The sequence below is a fragment of the Stegodyphus dumicola genome, chromosome 6 (assembly GCF_044657685.1).
Source record: "Stegodyphus dumicola isolate Sdum_Otavi_A_Nest chromosome 6, ASM4465768v1".
Classification (NCBI taxonomy): Eukaryota; Metazoa; Arthropoda; class Arachnida; order Araneae; family Eresidae; genus Stegodyphus; species Stegodyphus dumicola.
In genome coordinates this window covers 107,405,976-107,430,803 of record NC_140773.1, presented here as the reverse complement: position 1 = coordinate 107,430,803, position 24,828 = coordinate 107,405,976, and the positions used below count along the sequence as shown (strand labels likewise).

Genomic DNA, 24,828 nt, shown 5'->3' with positions numbered 1-24,828 from the left:
AGAGTGCAAGATGAACAGAAGGGTCTTTAGGGATTTCTTGCGTATAAATATTAAAAAGGTACAGCGAAAGTGCCGACCCTTGTGGGACACCAGCATTGTTTACTCTTGTGGTTGAGTAAGCAGTACCGATTTTGATTCTGAACATTCTGTTGCTGAGAAAAGAGGCTATTAAGCGAATAAAATGATCTGGAAAATTGAGAGTGATAAGTTTGTAAATAAGACTTCGATGCCATACCCTGTCAAAAGCTTTCGCGATATCGAGGAATATAGCACTGGTCGGAAGCTTGAAGTTGTAGCCTTCAGTGATAATGTTGATAACTCTAAGAGGTTGGTGGCAAGTGCTATGATGATTACGAAAACCGAATTGTTTTCTGGGAGCAAATTCATGGAAGGCTGAATTTTTTGGATGTGGAAAAGTATGATTTTCTCAGTAACTTTAGACAGATGGCTAAGTAAACTGATAGGGCAATAGTTCTGTGGGAAGGTACAATTTTGTTGCAGTTTAGCAAAAGCAATTATTATAGCTTGCTTCCATGAGTTAGGAAAATGAGCGAATTTGATAATGTTGTTGATTATCTTAGTTAGGCAGGTAAGAGATCGGAAGATGTTTCAGTGCTTTGGTCGAGATGCCATCGTGCACTGGGGCTTTCTTCGTTTGTAAGGAGCTGATGGTGTTGGCAACGATTGTTGGGGTAGTCAGGAAAGTGAAGTTGTACGGAGCAGGGGTATTAAGGAAGTTATTGACCACCAGTCTGACCCGTTGAATATGGTTATTGTTGTACGGAGCGGGATTAAGAGTGAATGTATCTTCCATATAGGCCGCAAAAGATTTAGCTTTATCTTCTTCTGTATATGAAATTCCACTAGGTCCATGGATAAGTGGGATAGGTTTATAAGGTTTTTTGAATTTGCGAGAAATGTCAAATAGGGAATTGTCCTCTATAGCTAGGTTATTTAGGAAATTGAAGGTATAAATCAATGAATTAAAGAATCTAGTATGAGTAAAAAATGTTAAGGATAGAGAATGTCAGATGGATATTTGTCCTTTTCTCTGGGAAGTGGGGAACATCTAAGAGAGTTGATGCAGTAGTTAGGATGAGTCAGAACTGAAGAGAAGAAATTTCTGGCAAGTTTTTGAATATAATCTTGTACTGTTTCTTCTTTGAGATCACGGTGAATATACGAATTTGGAATGAACCATGGCGCGTTGATAATCTCTCTGAGCGCTTTGTTTTGAAGAACTTAGATGTTTTGAAGGTGAGTTTCGGCAGCGTGGCCCCAGACAGGACTAGCACAGAGTAATGCTGCTCGAAGTATAGATTTATATAAGAGGAGTTTATTAGAAGCGGGCATATGACTTCTTTTGCCAAGAAGTGGGTGCATAGTTGCAAGCGTGATATAATTTTTTTCACAGTTTCCCTGAAATGTTTCTGAAAAGTCAATTTTTTATCAAGAATGACTCCTAGATATTTAACCCAGTCAATTTCTTCATCAAACAGAAGAGGTTTAGGTGGTGTGAAATTAGTTTGCCTTTGCGAAAAATTATTGCTTTTGATTTTTCAGTATTAACTGCAATCCTCCAAAGAGTGTGCAAATTTTCTAGATGTTTGAAGTAATGTTGAAGAAAGAGCTGGACAACAGTAACAGTAGAAGTTTGGGTCATAATTGCATTATCATCGGAGAGCAATGGTAATTTGTGGTTCTTTAGGAATATCGCAAATGTAAATGTTATATAAATATGGTGAAAGTACAGATACTTGGGGCACTCCAGCAAACATTTTTCTCGTGGTAGAAACAAAACTACCAAATAACCCGAGATGACTGTTAACCCTAATATCTCTTTTCAGTTATACTTAGATGATGCCCAACATATAACGCCACATATGCAGTTCACTAAACCTACCTATACATTTTAGGCTAGCTTCCCAAATGATCAACAGATGGCAGCACTCTCAACCGGTGATGTTTCCGGTATCTTCCCGACCCTTCTTGGATAGGATTGTTTCAGGATAGCTACACGTTATTGCGCCCATTAGGCATTACTCTCAATCCAGCCAGATAAACTGCCATGTTTCCGCGGTATTCTGGCAAAAAGCTTATCAGTGAGTCAGTCAGCTGCCAATTTTCGCTGCAAAGATTCTGTCTTGGAGATAAGTAATAAGTCTAATACAATGCTTGGGAAGTTTAACTTGATACGTTTGGATATAAGTCCCCGGTGCCATACCCTATTAAGCTTTCGCAATATCAAGGAAAATGGTTCCGGTAGGGAGCTTAGAGTTGAAGCCGTCAGTAATATAGTTGATGACAGGTGTGGTGTTGGTGTATTTAATTATGGCAAAGCTCACGAGGGCAAACTGCCTAAGGGGAGTTGATGACAGGAAGTAGCTGGTAATTAGTACTTTGAAGATGACGGAAGTCAAACTTCTGGAATGTAGGAGCTCTGTGGAATAATTTGATTAAGATATAGAATACTTTTTTCAGCTACTTTCGAAAGTTCACTGAGAAGGGCTGATTTGGCGGTAGTTCTGTGGAAACGTTGAATTTTGATGCGGTTTTGTGAAGACGACGATGATGGCATGTTTCCATTAATTAATATTGATGGCATGTGTCCATAAAGTAAGAGAATTTGACGATAGAGTTGATTATCTTAGTAAGACATTGATAGGAAGATGTTTCAGCGCTTTGGTAGAAATACCATCAACACCTGGAGCGTTTTTTTGCGGTTTTAAGGAGCTAATACAGTCAAAAGTCGTTAATTCGGACCTCAAAGCTAAAATTTTTTGCCGGCGCATTGAGGCATGCTCATAGGCGTTTTACGCGTGCGCGCAAGACATTTACGACTGCGCATATGCGTCTGCGCAAGCGCAGAATACGTTTTCGCGCGCGCGTTTAATGTACAACGAATGGTATAAGCTAAAATTATCTATTTAGTTAATGTTGATGATTGCGTTGTTCCTTAATCTTCGAATTGGATCCGGCTTATTACTTTTTGCAGACTGTAAGAGCAATTTTATAAAAGTAAGCTTGAACTTTCCATTATGTCAAATAGAATTTCCGATGCTGGAGCTTCCAAAGGATCTAGAAAACGAAAGTATATTTCGATGTCCATCAAACAAAAAACGAATTGCTACAAAAATGGACAAAGGTATATCCTTTGTTTATTTAACCGTTCCGAAATCTGTTTATCAATTTCACTCTGCTCTGCGCGGGGGGGGGGACGTCGCGGCGCGCAATGGACTGGAAGTTGATCTGTCAGCACTATCGTTATCTTCAGGGCAGATGTTTTTATTTTATTCGGCTTATAATTCCTTACTAAATGTAGTATTTCATCTCGATATAATCCGTCTTTGATATGATTTAAATCAAATTCCTCGTCATTATAAATATCACAAATACACATCAAAGAGTTTTCTGGTTGCAATTTTCTAATTTCGTCTATGCGTAATGTATGCTTTACGCATGCGCGCGTTGAAAGAAATGTTTAATAAAGTAAACAAATAAATATTAAGCTTTTTTTTTTGTAAATTTTGATACCCTTTAGATCATAATGGCTCATTATTTTATAAATTACGGTTTCATATTTTTAATTTTATAATTTCTGAATGCCATCTTACCAGATTTAAACTGATGATCTATAATACGTAAAAATCGATAATCCGGAATCGCCGAATTCCGGATGAGTCCGGATTAAAGACTTTTGACTGTATAATCGGCAACCATCTTAGGCATAGCGAGGAATGTAAAATTCAAAGGACCTGGGATTTTATTTCCAAATACTCGTATGTAAGGAGCTGATGGTGTTGGCTACGATTGCTGGGGTTGTCAGGAAAGTGGAGTTGTACGGAGCAGAGGTATTAAGGAAGTTATTGACCACCAGGCTGACCCGTTGAATATGGTTATTGTCGTACGGAGTGGGATTAAGAGTGAATGTATCCTCCATATAGTCTGCAAAAGATTTAGCTTTATCTTCTGTATATGAAATTCCACTAGGTCCATGGATAGGTGGGATTAGTTATGGTTTGTTGAATTTGTGGGAAATGTCAAATAGAGAATTATCCTCTATAGCCAGGTTATTTAAGAAAGTGATCCATTTTTGGTTTTTGAAGTTCTTGATTCTTCTGTTGATTTCTTAAATTTAATTCACGTTTGAATTTTCCATCTTTTACAGAGTCGGTTTTTCTCTTTAATATTATTTCTTATATCAGCAGGCAGGGGGTGGAAAGGCTTGTTCATGTAAAATGTATTGGTGGCTTTCCTTAATGCAGAATTCATGCAGTTGGTAAATTTTGAGACTTTGAGACATTTGGTGCGGCCGATTTCAACCAAAATGGAAGGTGCACAGTTACATGTTATAACAGTCCAATGTATAAAATTTCAACGTTTTGAGGCTACTCGTTTTTAAGTTATGCAAAATACGTACTTACGTACAGACGCCACGAAAAAAAATCTTTTTAAAATTCATTTTAAATCAGTTTTATAATTTTTTTGGGGGAAAAGTCCTTTATGCTGTTCTTATGTACAGATGTGATGCAAAAACATCGTTAAATTGCATTCGATAGCTGTCAAAATGGCTATTTCCGTTGAAATATGATATCTGAAATTTTTCGCGATTACAATACTTCCTTTTTACTTCGTACAAGGAATGAAAGACAACGCTTGCAGTGGCGTATCTAGGGAGAAAAATGGGACATTAGTCCCCTGCATAGCATCCAGGGACCGTCAAATTGATTGATGTAACGAAACTTTAGAATTAAATATTTGCATTCTTCAGAAAAAGGAAGTCCCACGAAATGTTCAGCTGCTGAGAAGGCACTTAAAACCCTAGCTACAGCTCTGAACACCTAAGGGCAAAAATTCAAAATATAGGTTAATACTTGCAAATAAATGCCTCTTGGAGCATCAGTTCATTTCTTTCCTAAAGAAGGAGGGCTCGTATGTAATTGCAAACAAAATTGATAGTTTTATTCAAAATATACGCCAAAATAAGATTGCTGTTTCCTCTAATTTTAAACATGCAAAATTAGATAATATAATGAATTCATTTTCTTTTATTACCTGATAACTTTAAATACAGTAAGAAGAGTTTTAAGAGTCCATGATAATTAAATACGAAATACGAGATGTAAAACTGTAACTGCAATTTATTCATACATTTTAAAGCATAATAATATCTACACAAAATCAAATTCTCTATCACTAAAGTGCTTTTAACTCAAGCATTAAAGTGATTTATTTGTTATTTTCATAAGATTCTAACATTACACAATAGTTAGTACTAATTGCTTTAAGTCATGTGGTTCTTTTTTTCCTAACTATTCCGTAGAGACGTCACATTCCTTATCAGTAGCTCTTCTTATCAGCAGTCCCTAAACAGCTACCCTTCATAGGCCCCCCTTTCTTGCTTAGGAATTTCTTGAGAGGGAAAATGGGAATGTTGAGCATACATGAATGTATTAGATTGTCATATGTGTAACTACGATCCTCCCTCGACTTTTTTCAGTTCTCAAACAAATTATAAACAAATATAAATACAGTGTGCATGAATTTGTTAAACTAGTACTAAAATAAATTATGATGGGTAAATTAATAAATAAATATTATAATTAATTAATACTAAAATAATAAACTCTATTATTTTATTTATTTTTGCTGATGTGCTCTCTTACTGTGTTAGGGATTTATGATTTTGTCAAATGCTGTTTTTCTGAAATATACATGAATTTTTTGGGAACGGTAATAGTTAATGTTACTTCAGTTAAAATAATACATATATACATCTCTGTGATGTTATGTGTCTTTTGGAGTTAGGTCTCAAGATAAAGGCAAACACCATGTTAGGACTTACACCATCTTCATGTCATGCTTCCACAATATTCTTTTGATATTGCATGTAAAAGATTTTAAATACTTCGTCTTGGACAGCCAACCCGATGCCTCGCCGCGTCACATGTGACTATTGGTCACGCCCCTTTCACCTCCTAGTTTGTCCTCCAGACCTACCCTGAGCATTCAACTCACTGCATCGCTCGTAGTAGCAACTTATGTGATGACAGCCAGATCAAAGCGAGCAAATTTGCAAGCTACTCATGGCTTAACATTGGAACTGGAATTGTTAGGACTTTTTTACTTAGCTAAAGTTTGCTTCTTAAGACACTCGTTTTTGCAAATGAACACAGCTTCCTCCCCTTTTCTTTACACTCAAGGGCACAATCATATTTTAGGAAATTTTCTATTTCTTTTCCTTTCCTTTCTATAGGCTCCCTTTTTTTTTCTATTACATTTGGGCCATTTCTTTTAATTTTATTTTGTCCCATCTTTTCGTCATGGCCTTTTGAACTCCTATAAAATGTACGAAGTTCTTTTTTACTCCCCTATGAAATATGAAATTGCCCTCTTTCTATATACCTTTCCTTCGTAGTTTTAATCTCTGAAACATATTCATTACATTTATACACACATTCATATACACTCACACATATCAATGAAAAAATGTTATTTGTTATATCTAAGAAAATACAAAAGTTTTCTAAATATATCTTGTAAGTATACAAATATGTAGTATATTCTCAACTTTTATAAAAACACACATAATGAATTCATTTGCTTTTATCACTGAGTTCATCTTCATATGCAGATGCAATGCCTTTTCTTCCTTCAAGAATTTCCGGAACTGGAGTTTCACCCAAATGCTGCTCTAAACCTTGCCAACTTAGCTGAGTTAGAAATTCACCTGGAAATTAGACAATAGAAATTTAAAAATTATATCAGAAAATTATAAATTTAATAATTAAAACTAAAAAGAAATCATAAGTTTAGTAATTATATCAGAAAATTATAAATTTAATAATTAAAACTAAAAAAATATATTAGAAATTGTCAATAAAAATTAAAAATAAGTACATTATACATTTATAAAACTAAACTACAAAAAATACCAATTTTCTATTAAAAAAAAATCTTGCCATCTGATTACTATCTATATCTCAATTAAAAAAATATACTTTCAAAAAAAACTTTTTAAAATCCGAATTTCACTTCTGAAATAAAAATAATTGGTAGTGCTTTCAAGTTTAGAAACAAAAATTAGTTACTATTGAATAAAATTACATATATTTATTACACAACTGAACTAAAAGGGAATCTGTTCTGAGGGGTTTTTTTTTCCATTTCTTTTTGAGAAAAGAAAGATGTAAACAAAGAACTATGAAAATATTTTAAAATATATTATTATTTGAATAAAATAGCAAAAAGAAATATAGATAATCATAACCTTCATATTACTACAAATTTTCATCACTACCACTAGATTTTATTTTGGCCTAGAAGATGCAGATTTGCAGTTGGTACATTATATATAGTTAGGGATATGTAATTTTTGTATTTATGAAATAAATACAAATAAAAGCAAAACTGATGAATAATAGCAATTAAGGGAAAATATTATTTGTGAACTTTTTTGAACAAAAACTGGTGCAAAGTAAGCACTCAAAGTTAATTTGTTTAATGCTGTGTGATGCTCACCTTTATTGGATTTCTGCATGTTATTCAGAATCTTTGTCTCTCTCTTACATGTACCTACTCACTCAAGCCACACCAAATGTCTCACTTAATATATTCAGTCATGTTACAAACTGTGGAATAAGCACACATTTTTTTTTCTTTTTGTTTTCAAATCACATAGTTCAACTTAGCTATCAATTTTTTTTTTACCAGTATGGGTGATCTCAGAAAAGAAAAATAGCAGATAAAAAGGAGTTTGTACTTTAGAGTGTACTCAAATCATCAAGTATAAATAATGCAATATTTGTGTATATGGAAGACTAAAAAGATACTCATCTAGGTTCACACAGGATTAAGTGACAGACTACAATTGTCAGTAGTTTTCAAGTGAAAAAACAGGATATGTAAAAATGCATTTAAAGGCCAATATTCTGCTGCATAAATTAGACCACACAGCTGTGCCCATTTATTTAGTAATAAAATATGTGCCAGATGCAGGTAATCTGACTTCTGGAGATACTAAGTATGTATACTTAGCACATATTCCAAGAAGCAGTAAAAGAACAACTGAAAGATAAGTCAGAGCTGTAGACATATTTTTTTATATTACTGGTTTATGTGATATCAGACCAAAATTCAGATATAGTGATTCTTATTTATTTTTTTAAACTGTATGGGTTTATTTTAATAGCTATTTCTATATTTGAATAAGCTGTCATTTACTTTCTTAATTTCCACCTACAATTCCTTGCCAGAATGAGTTTTCAATCTCGCGTTGTATGTAATGAGGTAAAACCAAAATTTAAGTTGAAGTCATGGCCACTTCAGTAGAAGAACTTAGGAGTTCTTGGTACAGCGTGTTCTCCCTCCAGGCCATGCCATTGCTTTAAGCTTAATCTTACTATGTTCAGCCGTATTGCTAATCTTACTATGTTTGGCTGTATTGTTACATGCCTGTTAGTATTTTCTGGTGATATTCAATAAGGGTCAACTATGTTAGTGCTTCAGCTGGTTTTAGTTCAGTTACAATTAGATTTGTTTCTTATTTTCTATCTTAAATTAGAGCTCAAGAGGAGGCTTCCTGTAAGCCTGAGAGGGGCCATCTGTGAATCATATTTGAGTTGAATAAAAGGATAATTTAACCCTTCGTTAGACTTTCATTTACAGTAGTGAACTCTACGATACTTGACTACATAGTTCACAAGTACTCTAGCTTACAAAGACCATAAATTTAACTAGAACGTTATAATACTATTTTAGGAAACAAAGTTGGGTCAAAGTTTGATCTTCATGAAGCTCATTCTTTCATATAGACTGAAGCATTGCAGTAATAAATATAAAAATAATGCTAGTTACTTAAAAAAAAAATTATGACAAGGATAAACGTACCCACCTCAGACCTACACAGGATTAACCAGCATACTACAAATGTTGTCAATCTTTAAGTGCATGTTGAATTTTGGAAGTTTTATAAGATTAAGGTTGAAATCCAAAAACGTTTATGCAATGCATTTTTATCGATAACAACTAATTCGAAAGGTCGGATGAATAACCAATCAGACACCCTGAAACTTTTGCTTCAGAATAGTTGTTTGTTCTTCATTATTCACAATATTAGTTTGTAGAGGCTTCAAGCCATGTGGACTGACTGAATTTCACATTCATCTAAAATGTTAATTTAGACTAAATCACAGAAAGTCAATAGAAATGTTAGATAAGCAAATTTTGACCTGAAATTAAGGACTTCCAAGGAGCAAAAATCATTCACAAAAAAGGTGAGAACTTTAAGAATTATGGACACCATCTATGAAATATGCAAATAATTAATACATGATTTATAGAGTTTTCTTTTCATGATTACATGATTATTCTTTACATGATTATTCTGTTCTATAATTATAAATTAGGAAAAGCACCAATTATCAAATTAAGAATAAGATACACTGATAAAGAGATTTGAAAAAAATATAGTTTTTGAAATTAATATTACGTAAAACTCTTTTTGGGATTAGATGTCAATTATGATGTCATGGAATTTAGTTCCTAATGTACATTAAGAAATTTAAAGGAGATACAAACTTCTAAAAACTTTACAGTTCCCAAATTTCAGAAGGTGAGGTTGAAAGTAAAATAAAAAGATGATTTCAGACAAAGCTCTTCTTCAGATTGGAATAGCACTTGAAGATATAGATACTGTACACTTCTTATGGATGGATTCAGGATGTTTTCCCATCCCAATATGGATATTAATCTAAGAAACTTGAGAATGAACAGAGTAATTCTGCAGCACGATATTCTCCATTTTTGTTAACAGCAACTCAAAAGTATCACATCAAGGGATGTAAATTTTGATTTTTATATTACAATTTTCACTTATGCATTGATGATTTAATTTATGGATTGGATGATGAACACACTGCTTTGAAAATTTACTATAAAATAAAACACATTTTACATGAAGGTGAATTTAAAATGTACATGTGGAGAACAAATTCTAAAGCATTAATTACACTGCAAGTTAAGCAAAACTAAAAACATAACTGAGGTCCTTATCAAATATGAAGATCTTATGATATCTCTTGGATTCACATAAGAACACGTTAAAAATAGATATTGGAATCATTTTGGGACAGTGCATGAATTGATAAAAAAATTGGACAAAATAACTGGTATCGAAAATCACTCTGAAAACATTGGATCTTGTTTGCTTTACACTTACACTGAACTTCTTGCTGCAGCAAAAATAGAACTTTAGTAAAGGAAAATAAAATAAAGCATTACTGCTAGTTTAGAAAAATCCTAGATAAAATGATATGACAAATTAGAAAAATAAAGAAAACTGAATTTTCCAGATTCTATAAAAGACTGAGCATAATCATGAAAGATATTATACAGTTTCACTGCTTTGTTGATATGAGTAAGAAAGCATATCCAATTGTTATCTCTACATATTATAAAATGATAAAGGAAAGGTAAACATATCATTCATTTGAAATGTATAGCAGCTCTTTTTTAAAAAACTGATATTTTTAAGATTAGATTCAATGTCAATTGTAGTTAGAAGGAGATTTTTGAATATGCTCAAAAGCATCTTCTATTTTAAAAAATGTTTTAAGGACAATTTTGGACTGATTTTATGACAGACCTTCATTTGATATGATGTTTAAAGAAGCTAGAAACATCTGCCCAAAATTGTTGTAGAGGAATTTAATCAAAATCAGAGCTAATTTGATTGCATTGCTCAGAAAATAAAAATCTTGTAGATTAAACTGTAAGCGAACCATATAGAAAAATTTGTATGGAAATGATATGTAATGGAAATGATATGTAATGGAAAGGCCTTGAATAAATTTCTCAGGAAGAAAGCCTGTGGCTGAAAGATAAGCTAGGTGGTTTTTCATACACCCAAATCTAAAATTGATGTTAAAAACAATTCAAATTTTTTCACAGAAATAAAAATACTGACTTACAGCTTGCTATATGTGGATACAAAGAATAATTCCTAATCTAAGAAATATAGAAAATAAAAGAACTCGGCAAATTTCTTCCAAAAATTTATAAAATAGAAATTGATTAGATTCAGAAAGCTTAAGGAAACTTTACAAGAAAAAATACAGGCAATAAGAAATAATAGAAAAATTGTATTCAGCTAGTTATATGAAACATTTCAATCATTTTCTTGATTCAAACAAGTTATCTGTAAAATGTAGATATTATTCACATAGAAAAACTTCTGTTGTTTTATCAGTTTATAACTTAAGTTATGCTATTATGGGTGTCCGCCGATAACATCACGGCAAAAACACCGCGGACAAAAACGTCGCAGAGAAAACAACACAAGGCGAAAACGTCGTGCTACAAAACACCGTGGGAGAAAACATTGCGAAGAGAAAACATCGCAATTCTAAAACATTGTAGTGGAAAATAAAGCGGTTCAAAAACTTCACAGTTTAAAAACATCACGGTCAAAAATATCGTGGTAAAAAATAAAGTATCTGCAAATCGCATGACCATAACATCGCATGCTTTTTTCAGGCTTTCATAATTGTAAATGGGTATTCTCATGATGATTTGTGGGCGCAAGATGGAAAGAAGGATAATTTTTACTTTCATATCTTTTATTCACTAATAAATTTTTGCTGATAAAGTAAGAAGGGAACTGAAGCATAGAAAATTAACGCAACTTATAGCACTTAAAATAATTTAAAACCAACATAGTTAACTAACAAAGGCCATTAATAAATAATTTTTTATAAAGTTTTTACTGGTAATTTTTCATGAAAAGTATAATCTAAAAAAAATTAAAAAATGGAAGGCAAGTAACTGCATGACCTTAAATATAAGAAAATTGCTAACTTAATTATGATATTATATTCTTCAGTTTTGTTTTAATCTAATACTCTTATAGTGAAAATTATTTCTTGTTTTGTTTCAGTTTATTCTTAAAGTGTCATTAAAATTTTCATGCACAGCGTGCAGTCAGTTACTTGAATGTCAATTTGCTAGTTATGACGAAAGTTAGCTATATAATATTTCAGTAGTGTTTGGATTTATTAGATTATGCCAAAGCACACTACGGCTATCTGCTTAAGGGGTGGGATTCCTTTATGGAGTATATTCTCAGGAACTAGTTCATATGCACAGGAAAATCACGAATCTTCACGCAGCTTTTTTTTTTTTTTTTTTTTCGTTTTTGTTTTTTTAGAAATAATGTATACTTGCAGTGAACCTTCTTGGTGACTATCTCCCTAAGACGAACAATGTTTTTGAGAATAATATACACAGGTTTTAATCATTACTCAAGTTCACCACATCCACACAAGATTAAAAAGATATGCAATTTTGAGTGGTCGCTTTAAATTGTATTGCTTGTATTTACTTTTAGATTTAGACGTTTCTTATTAGCACTTTAAAAGTATTATTTACTTTTTCATATACATTTTATTCGAAAATTTCGTAGTTACTTATTGAACTTACAGTGACCAACTTCCTAAGACAATTTTTAATGTTTTTCTTCCGTGTTTCTAACTTTTCAGAATATTTTAATTTATGCACTCCAGTAATCTGTAGCGAAATTAAAATTAATATTTCTTGATTAAATTTATATTTCCTGATTTTTTGTGGTCGGAATTCTTTGCCTAGCAACTTTAAGGTGATTAATTTTTCTTGTAAATTTTTAATTAAAGATAAAATTTAATGAAATAAAAATTTAATCAAATTTACATTATATAATTTTCAAGGATAAAAACTACACATATTTTACATTGACTTATTATCAGTTATTTTCAGTGACTGAAACGTTTCAAGTACAATTTTTTTGTATTTATATGGCAAACTGTTTGGAATAAGAAAATGTAAAATTTTTATGCATCATTTTAAATACTTTAGAAATATATGATTTTGAATATCAATCATAACTAAATTTTAAAATCCGGGTTTGCTTCGTTGTATGATTATTTTTTAATTAAAGTATCCATAAAGAATATTTTTCAATAAATTGAAAGCATTTAGTGTTTCTACGCATTAAACTATTGGAAAAATTTATCTTGAAAGAAGGCATATTAATTTCCATATTTTACGTTTTAAATCAAACAAAAGTATCTTTTTGTTTTAATAATTTTACAAATCTTATAGTTTTTCTTCATCTGTAATTAACTGTAGTTTTAGTTTCACAGTTCATAATAATAAACAAAGATATACTGTGAATTAGCTAAATCAATGAGAGCAGTGTTATAAGGTAAATGTACAATTCAGTTTATCCATGTACACCACTAATAAATAACAAATGTACTAATTGCTTGTCTGATTTCTTTACTTCAAGGTTAAACATTTTCTTCATCTTTCACTTCACAGGGAGGAAAAAAGGCTTCTCTATCTCTTTTTCCAGCCATAAAATCTCTACTACAATGTTCATTATTGAATCTGCATGAAACAAAGGAACAAAATGTTGCATTAAGTTTATAACTTCATGGAGTTAACCATTTTTTATATGGGATATGTGTTGTTTTTAATATTCATGTAAAGCTTAATTAGCATGTTGGTTGCCATTCATACTATATACAGTCAAAAGTCGTTAATCCGGACTCGTCGGGACATTGGCAATTCCGGATTATCGATTTTTCCAGATTATAGATCATCAGTTTAAATCTCGTAAGATGGCATGTAGAAACTCTAAAATTAAAAATATGAAACCGTAATTTATGAAATAAAGAACAATTATGATCTAAAGGGTATCAAAATTTACAATAAAAAAAGCTTAATATTTATTTATTTACTTTATTAAACATTTCTTTCAATGTAAGTTGTTTAAGTTGCTTCGTTTTATGTGATAATAGTTTCTCTTTAATTCTATAAACAGACATAATTTCTTGTTCAGTTACAAAGTTCCGCTGTTCAAGTCCCGTTAATTGCTGTGCCGAGAATACCGACTAACTTGTCAATCGAAATTTTTTTTGTTTTCACTAACCTCTCTGTCACATTCTTCATGTCTTTATCCATTTTTTCAGCAATTCCACTTTTTGTTTGATGGACATCGAAACATACTTTCGTTTTGTACGATCCTTTGGGAGCTCCAGAATCGGAAATTCTATTTGACATAATCGAAAGTTCAAGTTTACTTTTATAGTATTGCTCTTACAGTCTGCAAAAAATAATGAGCCAGATCCAATTCGAAAATTAAGGAACAACGCAATCATCAACAGTCACTGAAATAGATAATTCGATAATTTTAGCTTACACCGTCCGTTATACACAAAACGCGCACGCGAAAACGTATTCTGCGCAGTCGTAAAAAGTCTTACGCGCACGCATAAACGCCTATGCGCATGTGTCAATGCGGCGCACGCGCAGAAAGTTTTTAGCTTTGAGGTCCGGATTATAGATCATTCCGGATTATGGGTGTCCAAATTAACGACTTTTGACTGTATTTATATTTGTATATATTTGAATCACATGCTTTCTTTGAGTGCTAGATTGCTTAAAAAAAAAAAAAAAAACCTTTTTTTTATTTTATTATTGCAACATGACTAATTTTTATATAAAGTGTAGTAGTGATGGTGCGTATATAAGAGGACTACATATAGTCCTTATTCATTTTGTATATTGTCCATATTTATTAGTCTTTATTATATTACATATTATAATAATATACCTATATATTATAGTAATATTTATGATGTCGCATTGATCCCGTGATACAATCACTTTCTCCTTGAACGTTCCTTTTGCAATAAACTTCGAATGTTTCAGTTTCATCATAGAAGGGGAATGTTTTAAGGAAGGGGAATAGCGCTAGGATTTTGGTACGAAAAATATGAACTGAATTTTGTGCTCTAATTTTCCATTAAATTGTACCAAAAGCTTTGGGAAATCCTCTTGTTATTGAAAACTAACACATATAAAAGGAGAAGATAGTAGTTTCTCTAAATTGTTTTGAATTTCTTTTAAATGAATGTCAAATGCTTCTGCGATTAATATATTACTAAGTGTAATGGTTAAGAATTGCTATAAAATTATAGCTCATAGGAAATGTAGAATTATAAAGCAATCAGATAATTATGAATTTTCTCATAAGTAATTGAATTTTCTCAGAATTCTTGAATCTTTTTTCTAGTATTGAGTCATCTATTTTTGTTTCACTAATGACCTAGATTTTAATATAATTCATTGATGAAATTATATATTAATTAAATAAATCTGTGTGTATAAATACAAAGGGCTTTATCAAAAACAAACAAGGAAGGCTGATCTAAACATGTTTGGTAAACTCTAAACTAAACTTTTCTGGGTTCTCTTTTTAAACTGCACGATAGCTGTAAAACAAACAAATACTACGATAAAAAATGCTATTTCTGTCTGTACGTGATGCATCATCAGTATTGACCGCAATTTTCAGCTGTCTTTTATTAACCAAATTGCCTTAAGCGTCAAGAGGAGACAGATCCTCAGGAGTTAAGCTTGATCGAGACACTCGCTCCCATGGTTGACTCTCCCCAATAGTAAAATTAGCTGTAACTCGTCCCTCCTCCCCCCGAGTTCAGCCACTTAGCTTCTTTTTCAGCTCAATACTTAGAACTAAAAGCTTCTAGCATTAGTTTTCCGAAAAGTTCTAATTGCTTTCGTCTTGCATACAGATTGCTACAGTTTCCAGCCAAACCCTGATTCTCACTTCTCTTTCGAAACAAATATATATACTACTATAGATGAAAGAAAATTTTCATTTTGTGAATAAAATAACTAAATATAAAATGCGAAACTAAATCATTTATTAAAAAATGAACTTTTGTAAAAAACTCATAAATCAATATTCTGAAATTTTTAAGTGTGGTGAAATATAGCATTTAATTCTCTCCCTTAACCCTTTCAGTCCCAATGGGTTATATAAGTCCCAGTAGATGTTTAAAGAAGCCTAGAGTGAATTACACGCATCAATTTACTACATAGTTAATGTCCCACTGGTAGTAGGCATCATTTCTAACATCCCCACTACAAAATTGTCGTGCACTTTTCTTATAGAGGCTTAGTGACAGACTGTCAGTTTCTGCCAATGTCCTTTGTGTCATTACCAAAAATAAATTTAAAAAAAAAAATCAAGTCAGTTGAAACAAACAAATAAATTGGGACTGAAAGGGTTAAACAATTTAAGATGTTTTTGAAATTGTCAGAATTTAGTTCTTCAGATTTCAAGCATCAAAATCATTTTCTTCAAACGCATTTGTTAAATGTATTTAACTCCTCAAAAAGAGTATTTTTCCTTTCATTTAAAGATTTTATATTTTGGCAACTTGTACATCCTTGTGTTTTATATTCTGCACTATATCACATGTAAAATTATAAATTTTTGCTCATAAAAAATTCATAGATTCACGAGTCTATTTGAATTAATTGTGCTTCTTACATCCAAAAGCTGTTTAACATGAAGACGTATATTAATAGAATTTTGTATTATATTTTCAGTGGGAAATATGCACTAACATATAACAAGCATTAAAATAATTGAGTCCCAGGATCAGTAAAGAAACCATGGTTATTACCAAAATAAATAAGGACAATGTAATAAAGACTACAAAAATGAATGAGTACAATATTTAAAATAAATAAGAACTATATATAACTTCTCACACTCTCACACCATCGTCACTATATAAAAATTAAACATGTTGTAACAATTAACTGAACAAGAAAGAGGGAGTCTGAGCAAACTAGTGCTCCGAAAAAAGCATGTGATTCGAGTATATACAAGTATTAATATATGGTATGAATCATAACATACTTAATTAGCATTACTTAATTAACTAATACATCCCTTTTTTTCGGGTGACATTTTTTCCGCATACCATTAAAGAGAACGCATATCAAAGTATAAGAAATGGCTAGCTCCATGAAGTATAAAGATGAAAAAGATATTCCTGTTTGATTTAAAACGTAAACTATGGAAAACATGCCTTCTTTAAAAGTATCTTTTCCCAAAATGTGTTAGATACTTTTAGTCGAATGCGTAGAACACTAAAGACTTTCATTTTATTGAAAAAATATTCTTTCTGATTATTTTAATTAAAAAATAATCATGCACGAAGTGAACTCGGATTTAAAATTTAATTATGGTTGATATTCAAAATTGTATGTTTAAAAAACACTTAAAATAATACATAAAAAGTTACATTTTCTTATTACAAATAATTTGTCATTTAAGTACAAAAAAATTGTACTTGAAACGTTTCAATCACTGAAAATAAAAGTCAACGTAAAATACAAGCAGTTTTTATCCTTCAATAAAATTTAAGGGAAATTTGATTTTGTTTTTATTTCGTTAAATTTTATCTTTAATTAAATATTTACAAGAAAAAATAGTCGCTTCAAAGTTATTAGGCAAAGAATTCCGACGTCAAAGAATCGCCACAAAATAGAATCTCACTCAGAAATATAAATTTTAATTTCGCTATAGATTTCTGGAATGCATAAATTAAAATATTCTGAAAATTAAGAAACATGGAAGAAAAACATTAAAAATTGTCTTAGGAAGTTGGTCACTGTAAGTGCAATAAGTAACTACGAAATTTTGGAATAAAATGTATATGAAAAATTAAATAAAATACTTTTAAGTGCTTAAATATCTAAATATAATTTTTTTAAACCATTTTTTATTTTTTACCACTGACGGGCCTTCAGCCGACTTCGGCTTGGCCACTACTAAGAAGTGATGGTCACTTTATTATGGAGGAACCAAATAGGTGGGCCACCTTTAACTCCTATGAAGGGATGGACAGTTACAACCATGCCTTCTCCGAGATTTGAGACCGGGGCCTTTGGTATGCCAGGCACTGCAAGTATACATTATTTCTAAAAAAACAAAAACGAAAACGAGGGGAAAAAAAAAAAAAAAAAAAAAGCTGCGTGAAGATTCGTGATTTTCCTGTGCATATGAACTAGTTCCTGAGAATATACTCCACAAAGGAATCCCACCCCTTAAGCAGATAGCCGTAGTGTGCTTTGGCATAATCTAATAAATCCAAACACTACTGAAATATTATATAGCTAACTTTCGTCATAACTAGCAAATTGACATTCAAGTAACTGACTGCACGCTGTGCATGAAAATTTTAATGACACTTTAAGAATAAACTGAAACAACACAAGAAATAATTTTCACTATAAGATTATTAAATTAAAACAAAAGTGAAGAATATAATCTCATAATTAAGTTAGCAATTTTCTTATATTTAAGGTTATGCAGTTACTTGCCTTCCTTTTTCTAATCTTTTTTAGATTATACTTTTCATGAAAAATTACCAGTAAAAACATTATAAAAATGATTTATTAATGACCTTTGTTAGTTAACTATGTCGGTCTAAAATTCTATTAAGTGCTATAAGTTGCATTAATTTTCTATGCTTCAGTTTCCTTGTTACTTTGTCAGCAAAAATTTATTAGTGAATAAAAAATACGAAAGTAAAAATTATCCTTCTTTCCATCTTGCGCCCACAAATCATCATGAGAATACCCATTTACAATTATGAAAGCCTGAAAAAAGCATGTCTGCGATGTTATGGTCATGCGATGATTTGTAGATACTTTATTTTTTACCACGATATTTTCGACCGTGATGTTTTTAAACTGCGAAGTTTTTGAACCGCTTTATTTTCAACAACGATATTTTGTACTATGATGCTTTAGAATTGCGATGTTTTTTCTTCGCGATGTTTTCGCCCACGACATTTTGTAGCACAACGTTTTCGTCTTGCGTTGTTTTCGGCTGTAACTGCTATTATGCTATGAACTTATTACACAGATTTAGTGATTATAAGAAGTCATAAAAGAATTGATTACAAATGCTACTATAGCAGAAGTGTTGACAGATGTTGATAAGATAATGAGTTTTGAAGAGCAGATAACAAATTAAAAGCATTTTTTATACTTGCAATTCATGTAAGAACTTTTGTGTAAATCCTATGCTCAAGACACAGCCCCTCTGCCTCCAGATCAAATTAGAGATGCACACCCATTTGAAATGGCAGGCACTAAATTCACAGAGCATAAAAGAGCATACATAAAAAAAGAAGAGAAATTAAAAATGGGCTGCAATCTTCTCTCTACAAGCATAGGTACAAAACAATTCATTGACAAGAAAATTTATCAACAAAAACATTCATACAAGCTTCTAAAAAAGTTACTGCCATCTCATACCAGAAATGTAGTAGACTTCACAAAAAATTGTATTCTGATAATGCAAAAAGGAAGTGCAGCTTTTAAGAAATGTTTGAAGATAAAAACACCACCGTAAAATTTCTCTTTAAACATCAGAATGTCCTAACAGTTTATCATTAAAAAGCTGCATGGTATGTTGGTTTCTGGGAAAAGATGGCTAAACAGGCTACAAATCACTTAAAGTGGATTTCAGGAAAATTGAATTTATCATTTTTTGAGTTTCAAGCAGTTGTACAGAAATAGAAGCTATCCAGAATTCCAAACTGCTCATGTATTTCAGTGATCATAGTGAGCATAAGTTACTAACACACAGTCACTTCCTCATCAATCGAAGATAAATTTCACTTCATTTTGATTCTTCATCACAGACGATGGTCTACTTATTTAATTATATTAATATTTGTTTTAAGTATCATTATTCTAGTATTTTTACTTATGTATATTTTAATCTGGTAAAAAGAGTATTCTTAAATTATTGAGAAGTCTTATTTAGCTGGTAGTTCTTGAAACTGAAATGTAACAAAGACAGGGAACGTTGCGAGGAGACACTTGGTTCATGGCCTTTTACTAACAGTGGAAGCAGTTAGGGTGTTGTGTTGTCGCTTTTCTTTGCTGGTGGCCTTTTTACTAATGGCGCTGAAATGAAAATCGTAAATCGGCTTTCTCATTTTCACTTGCTTTCGCTTTGTTATAGTTGCAATTTTCCCTTCAGTGAGGGTTGTTGTAAGCTTAGGTAATTGGATTTTTCTTATCGCTAGTTTCTGCTTGTTAGCTGGGGGGTCTAGTTCCCACATTTTTCCCAGAGTACGTCAGGATTGCCTTGTTTTGATTCGTTGTGGGGGTGTAATTTTCTCAGTTAAAAATAAAGTAAAATTCTGGGATTGGTGAGATTTAATTTTATGATTTTTTGGTTAGCCTATGAAATTTCCGGGGCCAGAGAGACGAGTTTACTTCGGAGCCTGCATCATGTAAGAAGTTTTAGTCTTTAGTATGAAGTCTTGATTCTGATTTTGAGCAAAAAGGAAAAGGAGAAGCAGAAAGCGGCGGCAGGGCTCCTCCTTGAGGGGCGAGCGCCAGCTGTTGATTTAGATTTCAGAGTGGAGTCCAATATGGAGTGATTTGAGTTACAGCATTTTAAGTCTCGTAAGAGTGCGTGGGGGCTTTCGCCCTGTGGTTGGCTTCAGCCCAAGTGGGTTGGGATTGTGTTGACTAGGCTACTAGAAGAGAATTTTCTTCTAGAAAGATTTAAAATAAAGTGATAATTTACAAGAGTACTTTACAGACAACTTTTAGCACTGATTACTTCTGGTATCTTCTTCTTTATTCCTTGCAAACTCTCTGCTGTTATGAACGCAGCATTGAAGGCGAATCATTTTTAAATCTTTAAGGAGTATCCAGCACGGTGCGGGTTTTCACAACGGTTCTTCGGAGGTCAAAGGAAAATATGAAAGTCGAGGTTTGGATTACTAAGGTTCACCTATCTACCAGTTATGTTGACTACCTCCCGCAACAGAGTTGTGACTTCAAGGAAAGGAAAGAGACTTTCTCTGTGAGTAGAAGGATTGTGTGTTTTGGAAGACATCTAAGAGATGAATCCACAAAAAGGAAAGAGACTTTTCCCTGTGACTAGAAGGATTGTATGTTTCGGAAGAAATCTAAGCGATGAATTCACGAAAAGGAAAGAGACTTTTCTCTGTGAGTATAAGGATTATATGTTCTAGAAAATCTGTGAGTGACTTTTTTAAAATTTTTTATTTATTTTGAATTACCGTAATGATTATTCTTAATAACCAGGCTAGAGCTGCCAGTTTAATGTTTGCTGAAATTTAAATATGATATCATAGAGTTAAATTTGCTTAAAAATTAATTAATCATTACGCTGCAAATTTCATTATTAAAGAAAATTACCTTCATTAATACTTTATGTCAAAAATGAAATGAGTAAAATATTAGTATCACAATTATGATACTGTAGGAATTTAAAATGTTAACTTAATTAACGTAAGCTGTAATATGGTGTGATATTCTGTGTTATTTTGCATAGTATTATTATGGTAGGGAATTGATCAGTTTACCCAGTTAACTTATGTTATATTATTCTAGAAATCAATAAATATGTATGTTTAAAATTTAATTGCATTTGTGTATTTATCTTGTGTATTTTTATTTGAGGGGGGGGTCTGTCATGTCACTCCATTTGTTTGACCCGGGAGGCTTCTTAAGAAACATGGAGCTTTATTGAATTTGGTGTTATTGTTTTTCCCTAGTGGGCTTCACAACGTGCCCTATTGTACTAACGCATATGATTGTTCTTGTTATGATTTTTATTTTGAGTGTTTTGTCCGGCACCAAGGTAGTTAAGGAAAAGTTAAAAGCCAGTATAAAAGTTTAAAGCCCCCAATTTTCAGCAATGCAACATAAGCATATTTTCTGGATCTTTGATCAGCACATCAATTACTGTAGATTAATAAAGATATTGGAATCCATATAAATTGGTCATATCAATGCACAAAAATAAAATGCCGAGACTGATGCATTGAATTTTATAGAGGAAACTCCCCTTGGATGCAAAAGAAAAGTATAAATTTTCACAGAGACTTTCAAGTGGAATACTCATCAAAAGACTCGTATAATTTCTGTAACTTGTAAAACTTATTATCGATTCAAAGGATTTAATATTTGTTTGATCAATAGTTTTTCAGACCATAGAATGATGCAGATTAAGAACCTTTATAATATATAAGGCAAGAAACTAATGTTTACCCTTATTTTAATGTCGGTTTTTGGCTGACAACAGCCAAGAACTGACAATATACAACAAAGAATATAATCATTTAGTTTTGCAAATAAATATTTTGTCCCAAAAGGCACAAGTGTGTCGGTTCTATGAGAACAGAGTTTATTTACAGCATACATAGATTCCCAAAGTGGACTTTATTGAACCATTAGAGGTCTATTCCAACCTGTAAGGGATTCATATAAATGAAAAAAAAAAAAAAAATAGGAGTACATAAGATGTAAATAGAGGTCCACAAGTCTGCATCCCATTTAAGCAGGTTCTCAACAAAATTTACATGTTTTTTAAGTGCCATAATGCACCTAACACAGATTGTACCCATGTACTTACATAAATAGGCACATGTTAATTAGGTATATTTCATAAATTTGTATTAAGTATCTATTCACTTTAGATCACAGTCCTTGTAACTAGTAAAAACTTGCACATTTGATACCAGGGGCAATGCATAATGCCCATACGTGCAGTCGCAACGCTTGTCCAGACATATACAAGAGATTTGCAAAGGCAGCACAGACTTGTCCACTTGCAATTACAATATGAGTATTAGAGACATATACTGCATTTGCTTTCTGAATTTTGAGAAGATAAAAAGGAAGCAAATATTTTTAAAAATATAAACAGGTAATTGGATACATACAAGATAAAGTGATTCAAAGTCATCTTCTTTGAACTTTGAGAAAAGTAAGTAAATTTATTTATCTATTCTTTTAGAAAATACTCTGTTTGTAGTTCCTCTGATTGCAGAAAGATACAGACTATGTTTACATTCCTGTGTAATTTCTAAAATTTAAAATGGACATGTCTAAATATGACAACAAAGGTAGTTCTGTGAATTGTTTATGTTTTGTGGTGAATGAAGTACCCTTCTTTAAAAACTAATGCAATATTTTGCATTATAATCAGCTCAACAAAATTTCAGATAATCAAGTAGTTCCATTTCCTTTTGAACAAATTAAGACATTTTGTGCTGGACATAAGGTGAGATTTTTAATTTTTTGTATAAGTTGTATAATTTTTTGTGCAAGTTTGTTTAAACACTTTTGTATAAGGTAAATTTTTTAGACCAAGATGGAGAATCATATGAAGAAGGTGCCACTCTGATAAAACACAGATTTAAAATACTTTCAAACACTGAAAGAAAAACTTGAGACTCACAGTGGATAGTATACTTGCTTAGATGTTAAAAAGAGATGATGATGGTTTGCATGCATCTTACAATATCTCATTACTTAATAGCAAAATCAGGAAAGTTGCATACTATTGGAGGACAGCTAATTTTGGTAGCCATTGAAAAGGTATTTAAAAACTATTCTATACAAACCTATACGCAAAGGAATTCCTTGGATTTACAACATAGTTCAAAGATGTATTGATGAAATAAATGATTATGTTGTAAGCTTCTGTGTAATTATCAGCAAATTACACATTTATCCATACAAATGGATGAGTAAACTTTACCTGGTAATGAAGCACTATTATTGGCATATATTTATTATATTATGGACCAAGAAATCCATGAAAAAACCACTCAGAAACTAAAGGAAACACTAAAGGAAAAAGATCTAATGTTTTTAGAGATTATTTCATGGAAAAAGCCATCCCATTATCACAGAGTTTCTTAAACTTTTTCCAGTTGCGACCCCCTTTTATCACTGAGACTTTTTTGCGATCCCCCCCAGGACCCTATAATATTTACAAAAATGTTGTGAGACCCCGTAAGTATTGCGCAAATCCGACACATGCGTGAGAAAAACTGTCAACTTTTTCACTAGTACCGTAATATACTATTGCAGTTTTAGGTCATTTAATTTCTAATTTTAAGACATAGAACAATGTGAAAATTTTAAATAACTAACAGACGAGATGACAGCGTCACGTGCAAAGCAAGGAAAATGAACGTTTATATTAGAATGTGCCAAAATGTTTCTGTTTTTCTTTGTCTGTATTGTCTTATCTTTATCTATTTTCAGATACATGCTGTAAAAATATTTGGTAATTGTAAAATTATTATAAAAACTGCTAAAGTTTTTGGTGACCCCCCTGCTGCAGGTCCCGCAACCCTCAAGGGGGTCGCGACCCACAGTTTCAGACACCCTGCTTTATCAAATAGCAGCAGTAATAGCTGATGGAGCAGCTGCCATGTTTGGGAGCCATCATGGTTTTTTTCAGCTATTTAAAACAAAATGTACCCGGCATTTTGCAAATCATAGTGCCTTCCATCAACGACATTTAGTTACTAAAAATCTAACTGGCAGATTGCATCAATCGCTTCAATTCACTCTAAAGGCATTAAATATAATTCTGAGCAATGCAATTTATTCTAGGTTATTTGCACAGCTATGTGAAGAGAAAAAAGATGACAAAAAGCCATCAGTTACTCCTTAATACTAAAGTATGCAAGCTTATGCTTGGCAAGATTTTTTTTTTTTTTTTAAATTTTTTTTTAAAGACTGTTTTACAATTTTGGGATGTTGAGAATCCCATATTAAAAGAAACTTTAATCAAATGGAAAGCAAACATTACTTATTTAACAGATTAGTTTATTAAATTTAATGAGGTTAAATTGCAGTTACAAGGTTGCAATCTAAATTTGATAAAAACTAAGTTCATTATTACAGCTTTTATTGCCAGAATTAATCTAATGAAGCAAAAGCTTGATGAAAGCACTGGACAGCAGAAATTTTCCAATTTTCCCAATTTGTTACAGACAAACTGTCAGAGTGATGATGTTTTGGCTTGCATTCAACATTTAAATGCTCTCCACGCAGACTTTAAAACCGGGTTTGAGGATGCTTTGACTATGGAACACAGTGAAATCAATCCAT

At 31.9% G+C, this 24,828-nt stretch overlaps 1 protein-coding gene across 6 annotated transcripts in view; it reads right to left on the bottom strand.

Annotated features, from left to right (window-relative positions):
* Positions 1-5,123: 5,123 nt before the first annotated feature.
* The window catches only part of Dph2 (Diphthamide biosynthesis 2), a 58,185-nt gene continuing 38,480 nt past the window's right edge, over positions 5,124-24,828 (bottom strand). For all 6 annotated transcript variants that reach the window (XM_085818780.1, XM_085818781.1, XM_085818784.1 and 3 more), the window contains one exon: positions 5,124-6,730. In XM_085818780.1, coding sequence (XP_085674906.1) covers positions 6,597-6,730 — 134 coding nt within the window. In that variant the 3' untranslated portion in view covers positions 5,124-6,596. The remainder of the gene's footprint in view (positions 6,731-24,828) is intronic.